We start from the raw sequence: 7,500 nt of genomic DNA on the forward strand, positions 1-7,500 counted from the left end.
GCAGGCGATCTGCTGATCCCGAGCCTGAACCGGAGGCTGATCCTTGGGGCGGGTATGGATATCACAGACCCTATCCCAGCTACGGCTACAGGCGCTACGGATACGGCTACAACCGTAGACACCACTGGTAACAAGATATGGGCACGACCAGGAGCTGGACCAGAGTAAGGACGACCTCGACCTCAGCATCTCCTTCAGCCACGAGCTTCTGTCTCCTCTTTGCTTGAGCCTCTTGATTTAGAGTCTGTTTGCTCGAGCGTAGATGTTGCTTGTCCTGACGTGAGGGTTTAATAAAGAGTGACTAAACCATTGGTTGTTTTGATGGCCCATCTTCTGGGTGTGATATTCGATGCTGGTCTCACATGAAGCCTTGTCTTTCGAGTTCGAATGACTTGGCACGATACTCTTCAGATGCACCAGGTGCACACCTGACTGCGGCACATGAAGAGCCTCTACAGCGGAGAGGCATGGAGAGAAAGGACCTATTTCATCCCAAGTGACTCGACAGCACACTGGTTCAGTAGAATACTCAACCTTACGGATTTTGTTGGAGACTAACCCATGTTCCTTCATACAAACCTAAAACCTGTTGGGTGGATGCAGTGCATGAAAAATACATATGTATAATCCTATTATGCTAGACCGGATAGGAGTTCATCCTTCTGATGAATAATGGTAATAAAAAGGGGTTCTGATTTTTTTTATCTTACAGGCAAACTTTGGTGCTTAGATGTAACTACTCAGCGGAAATATCTTCATTTGCTGGAGGAACAATTGAGATTACATCATTTCAAGCTATTTCCGCATATCTAGGAGGCGTGTGTGTGTGTGTGTGTGTGTGTTTATGTGTGTGTGTGTTTATGTGTGTGTGTGTGTGTGTGTGTGTGTGTGTGTGTGTGTGTGTGTGTGTGTGTGTGTGTGTGTGTGTGTGTGTGTGTGTGTGTGTGTGTGTGTGTGTGTGTGTGTGTGTGTGTGTGTGTGTGTGTGTGTGTGTGTGAGCACATGAGCGCCCGCATGAAGGCATCTTTATTTGAGGAGTATTGCTAATTGGCTTTAATTCATCTGGTCCGTTTAGCACCTTCATTTTGGCGACGCTATCGTAGACGAAGGATGGTTTGTGAGCGGAGACTCGAGAGTTCTTTGCCTGTATGAATCAGAAGCTTCTCTTGGTTTCTATGTTTTGTGGATTTTTTTTATGTACTTATGTGTTTTTTTGCTTAGTGTTTTTTTTTTTTTGAATATCTTCTGGTGTCTCATGCCGAGTAGTTTTATTTCTGTCCCTACACGATATTTGATATAGATTATTTTCATATTATGAGAAAGAAGAAGAAACAGTGAGGAATGAAGACAGAAAAGGTACTGCAATACTTCCCATTAGTAAGTCTTGCCGAAGTCAAGTTAGCGTAACTGTTTTTAAGGCTAGTGTCGAGTTATATCCTCATTCCTTCTCCTTAATGGCGCGTTACAGTTACTGCTTTGAGCGTTTTTTATTTCTATGTGGGACATCCTCTTTTGAAGAGTTCCCGTGGTATCTTAGCCCTCACGCTCGTTACTTTAACATAGGATTATTCCCAACAGCCTAGCCTATCCAAACGCTTGAATAATATAACACGTATCTTGCTCTTCACCCCCTCTCTGCCTCCATTGCTCACACCTCTGATCCCCTCCTTTCGTCGAGGAATAAGATTGTCTAGCCAGAACAAGTCATGTCAAGTGTAGTGGTCTTTTCAGATTGAGGGTTGCTTCCTGGCAAATGCAGTTCCCCTGCATAGGAGGACAGAGGCATAATTATAAAGGATGCCAAGAACTGGTTGAGTTTAGCGTTTGATCTAAATGGTGCTTCGGAATTGTGCTAAGGAAGCACCCTTTAGATGGCCTTCATGCCGTATGTATTTCCAAATTGACGGTGTAGCTATGGGGAGCCCCCTAGGTGTTTTTTTTTGCACAGGCATACATGTGCCATATTGAGAACTCCATACTTGATGCTGTGAATCCTAAACCTTTTTGGTATTTTAGGTATATAGATAACATTTTCGTAGACGTAGAAGGTAAAGAACAGCTTGATACACTTAAGGAAATGATAGAAGCAAAATCTTGCCTGCATTTCACCGTGGAGGAAAGTATCGGTAACAAGATCCCCTTTCTAGATGTTTGCATAGACGGAGCAGAAGGCGCATTTACTACGAGTGTTTACAGGAAACCGACTAACTCCGGTAAATGTTTAAATGGATTAAGTGAATGCCCATCAAAATATAAAACCAGCGTTATACGCGCGTACGTTACGAGAGCTCTTAAAATATGTTCTAACTGGTACCTCCTCCACCAAGAATTGAATAGAAACAAATGTTGACAAACAATGGGTTCTCGATGTGTGATATTGATAAAGAATTTGGAAATAAAATGGGGAAATTTAATTCTGAACTAGGTAATACAGAAAATTCGAAGAATACAATATATATTTACTACCAAAGTACAATCACATCCGCATATGAAACAGATGAAAAAGTCATTGAAAATATCATATATGAAAATTGTAAACCTAAGAAGCAAGAAGACTCCTTACAATTGGTTATATATTATCGTAACCCCAGAACTGCATCACTTATCATGAAAAACAACTTGCCAGGCGAAAAAGATATTTCAAAACAACGTTACGTTGTGTACAAATACTCATTCCCTTTCAACAAAGACGGTGCCCTTTGCAATGACGAGTACATTGGACACACAACTCAAACTTTGTCTCAAAGGCTTACTTTTCATTAGCAAAATGGTGCGATAAAATCGCACATTTCTAAAGTGCATTAGATGAATATTTCGCGGGAAGTTTTGAATAGTAATACTTCGATTTTAGCAAATAACACCAATGAGAGTAAATTAAAATGTATGGAAGCTCTATTAATAAAGAATTACCTACCAGCAATTAATATACAATTAAGTATGTGTAGAACCCTGGAGCTGTTCGAGGTATCCCACGGGACGCCAAGAAGAAATGAAACCAAAATACCTATCCTAGTTTATTTTGTACATTATATATATGATCATGATTTGTAGATTCAAAATAAAATTACCAAAAGATGCCTAGCGCATAGGCTAAACGTTGTAAGTAATGCATTTGTTTTTATTTTCAAAATCACTATGGTTTTATTTGGTGATATTGTGTTCTCCCTCCCACAGAAAGGAAAATAGCGAGAAGGATAGAAAGTTTAAGGAAGAAGATTTCAAGTGCTAAGTATGCTGTATTATTTAATATAATATATATATACATATATGTATATGTATATATATGTATATGTATATATATGTGTATATATATACATATATATATATATATGTATATGTATATATGTGTATATATACACACACACACACACACATATATATATATATATATATATATATATATATATATATAAATATACATATCTACATATATATATATATATATATATTTACATATATATAAACATATATACATATATATATAAATATATATATATATATATACATACATATATATATATATATATATGATATATGTGTGCGTGTGTGTGTGTGTATATATATATATATATATATATATATATATTTAAGTATATATGTATGTACATATATATATATATATATATGTATATATGTATATGTATATATGTATATATATATATATATTTATATACATATATATAAATGTATATATATGTATATGTATATAAATATATGAGTGGAAGGGTGGTGAGTTAAACACAGAGAACAGTTGGAGTTTTATTCACTGACGTTTCGTCCTTACCAGGACATTCTCAAAGTACATACAGTTTCAGAAAATTAACAGCTTATATAACCCATCCTTGCCGAGTTCCCCTCCCTCTATCATCCGTCCTCTACCCTTTTTCATGTGACTCCGACTATGTCACTTCTCCCTCCGTTCTCAATTGTCCTTTTTACCTCCTTGATAATCAGAGTACTTACCGCTCCTGCTAATTTTATAAACCCTTCCCTATGGTTGATGCAAGGGTGGGAAGTGATGTAGGCTGCCTCCACTATTTTTTTTTTTTTCTATTTTTCTTTTCTTTTTCTCTAGACCTTTGTGGAGCACATTGGTCTAAATGAACTACTAGCGAGTTGGAGGTTCTGTGAGCTCTGACGTCATTTTTGTGCTCATATGTCCGTAGCTCCACTGATCTTCCCGTCTCTCCATAATATCCTAACGGACAACCACCACATGGTATATTGTAAATTGCGCCCTTCTCTACATCCTTGTCTGATTTATTTCTATTCTTGACAACTTCTCCTAATTTTATACCAGTGGAGAAACAACGCTCACACCCGCTTTTGTGAGAATATGTCCCAACTCCTCCGCGTACTTCGAGTTGGGGACGGACAAAAATCCCGCCCTGCCTTCTCCGGACCAGTCGTCCTTCTTCCTTTTCATTATTACCGTTGCTTTCTTCCTCAATCTTTGCAGTAGTCCTTCCGGGTATCTGAGTTTAGTGAATACTTTGAAAATATATTTGATTTCATCCTCTAAAAATTCTTCGCTACAAATAGCAGGAGCGGTAAGTACTCTGATTATCAAGGAGGTAAAAAGGACAATTGAGAACGAAGGGAGAAGTGACATAGTCGGAGTCACATGAAAAAGGGTAGAGGACGGATGATAGAGGGAGGGGAACTCGGCAAGGATGGGTTATATAAGCTGTTAATTTTCTGAAACTGTATGTACTTTGAGAATGTCCTGGTAAGGACGAAACGTCAGTGAATAAAACTCCAACTGTTCTCTGTGTTTAACTCACCACCCTTCCACTCATTTGTCTTCCATTCTTCAATATATATATATATATATATATATATATATATATATATATATATTCATATATATATATATATACATATATATATATATATATATAATATGTTTGTGTGTGTGTGTGTGCCTGTATGTGTGTGTGTGCATGTGTGTATGTATGAATATATATATATATATACATATATTTATTTATGAATATATATATATATATATATATGTATGTATATATATATGTATATACATATATGTATATATATATATGTATATATATATATACATACATATATATATATATATATATATATATATATATATATATATATATATATACTTACACACACACACACACACACACACACACACACACACACACACACACACACACACACACACACACACACACACACACATATATATAAGAAAAGAGAAGTAAAGCAAAAGGTAAAGGAGGCAAAGAGGAGAGCAGATGTGAAATGGGGTAGGAGTATGACAGAAAATTTTGAAAGTAATAAAAAGATGTTTTGGAAAGAAATTAAGAGAGGAAGAGGAGGCGAATCAAGTAGGGAAGAAAAGGTAAAAGGTACAGATGGAGAGTTGATAATGGAAGAGATGGCAGTGAGGGGAAGATGGGCAGAATATTTTAGGGAGTTGCTGAATGTGAAGGAGGATAGGGAAGGAAAGATAGCTGCAGTGGGAAATACGAAGAAAATGAGAGTGATGAGTGAGGAGAATGGAGGAGAAATAAGGAAGGATGAGGTGAAGGCAGTTGTAAAGATGATGAAAGCAGGTAAGGCACCTGGTCTGGATGGATGTCATGCAGAATGTCTGAAAAAGGGAGGTTCAGTGATGGTGGACTGGTTGGCGAGATTATTTAATGTTTGCTGGAGAGAGGGTAGAGTACCGGAGGACTGGAGTAGTGCCTGTATAGTTCCTCTTTACAAGGGAAAAGGGGACAAGTGTGAATGTAGTAATTTCAGAGGGATTAGCCTGTTGAGTGTAGTAGGGAAGGCTTATGGGAGAATCTTAATTGAGAGGATTAGGAGAGGAACAGAAGGAGTAATTGGTGAGGAACAGTGTGGTTTTAGGACGGGTAGAGGTTGTGTAGATCAGATCTTTGTGGTAAGACAGATATGTGAGAAAGCTATAGGAAAGGGGAAGGATGTTTTTTGGGCTTTTATGGATCTGGAAAAGGCTTATGATAGGGTAGACAGAAAGGCACTGTGGGAGGTTATGCAGATTTATGGGATAGGAGGAAAGCTTTTGGGAGCTGTCAAGAGTTTTTATGTGAGTAGTAGAGCATGTGTTAGGATTGGAAATGGAGAGAGTGAGTGGTTTGAAGTAAAGGTGGGACTTCGTCAAGGATGCGTTATGTCGCCCTGGCTGTTCAACTTATACATGGATGGGGTGGTGCGAGAGGTGAATGCAAGGGTAGTGAGTCAGGGATTGGAGATGGTTAAAGAAAATGGAGAAAAGTGGGAGGTGAGCCAGCTGTTGTTTGCGGACGACACTGCGCTTGTGGCAGGGTCAGAGGAGGGATTGAGGAAGCTGGTGGCAGAGTTTGGGAGAGTATGTGATAGAAGAAAGCTAAAGATAAATGTGGGTAAAAGTAAGGTGATGAGATGTACAAGGGGTGAAAGTGGCAGTAGACTGGAAGTGAACATTAAGGGAGAGCGACTGGAGGAAGTGGATAGTTTTAGATACTTGGGTGCAAGTGTAGCAGGAAAAGGTGGAGTGAAGATGGAGGTAGAATGTAGATTGAGAGAAGCGAGTAAATGCCTTGGTGGTTTAAAGAGTGTAATGAGAAATAGACATTTGGGAATGGATGCGAAGAGGAGACTGTATGAAGGAGTGATTGTGCCAACAGCACTGTATGGGGCAGAAACGTGGAACATAAGAGAAGAAGAGAGAAGGAGTTTGAATGTGTTTGAGATGAGGTGTCTGAGAAGTATGGCGGGGGTTACTAGGCTAGATAGAGTGAGAAATGAGGAGGTGAGGAGGAGAACAGGGGTGAAAAAGGATTTGGGAGAGAGGGTTGATGAAAGAATATTAGGATGGTTTGGACACATGGAAAGAATGAGTGAAGAAAGACTAGTAAAAGAGGTATGGAAGGCAGATGTGGAGGGAGTGAACATGAGGGGACGTCCTAGGATGAGGTGGATGGATGGGGTGAAGGGGGCTTTGGGGAAGAGGGGAATGTCTGTTGAGGAAGGAAGGGAGAGGACGGAAGACAGAGGTGAGTGGAGAATGGTTGTATATGGATGATGTTGTGACTGCATGAGGAGGAATGGGCGGGGGGGTGGGGGGTGGGGTAGTATGTGTGAGTAAATTTTGACGCAGCCCGAAGGGATTTCTCCCCGTCCTCTCCTTATATGCAAAGGGGGACGGAGAGGGGGGGTCGCCGATTAAATGAAGCGGCCTTGCTGTGGATGTGCTGTGTCTTGCGACACTGCTTCTGACCCAGGGCGGTGGGCGGGGTGCAGGGATGACCCGTCATCCAGGAGGTGCTCAAATGAGAGGAAGGGTGGGAGGGGTGTGGAGTGTATTTGGGGATGAAATGGGTGGGAGTGTTTTTATGCCTTTCCCTTTTTGGCTACCTCCCTTGGAAGGGGGAAAAAGCCTTGGTATATGTATGATATATATATATGTATATATATATATATGTATATATATGTATATGTATATATATATATATGTATATATAT

General features: G+C 39.3%; 1 protein-coding gene across 1 annotated transcript in view; it reads left to right on the top strand.

Moving 5' to 3' along the window:
- LOC143041154 (uncharacterized) overlaps positions 1 to 309 on the top strand; it is an 842-nt gene extending 533 nt beyond the window's left edge. Inside the window, exon 2 of the mRNA XM_076212963.1 lies at positions 1 to 309. This exon is cut by the window's left edge and continues 205 nt beyond it. Within this exon, the coding sequence (XP_076069078.1) occupies positions 1 to 131 (131 nt within the window). The 3' untranslated portion in view covers positions 132 to 309.
- Positions 310 to 7,500: the final 7,191 nt, after the last annotated feature.

This window comes from Oratosquilla oratoria, chromosome 2 (assembly GCF_046742065.1).
Source record: "Oratosquilla oratoria isolate Oo_2021 chromosome 2, ASM4674206v1, whole genome shotgun sequence".
Lineage (NCBI taxonomy): Eukaryota > Metazoa > Arthropoda > Malacostraca > Stomatopoda > Squillidae > Oratosquilla > Oratosquilla oratoria.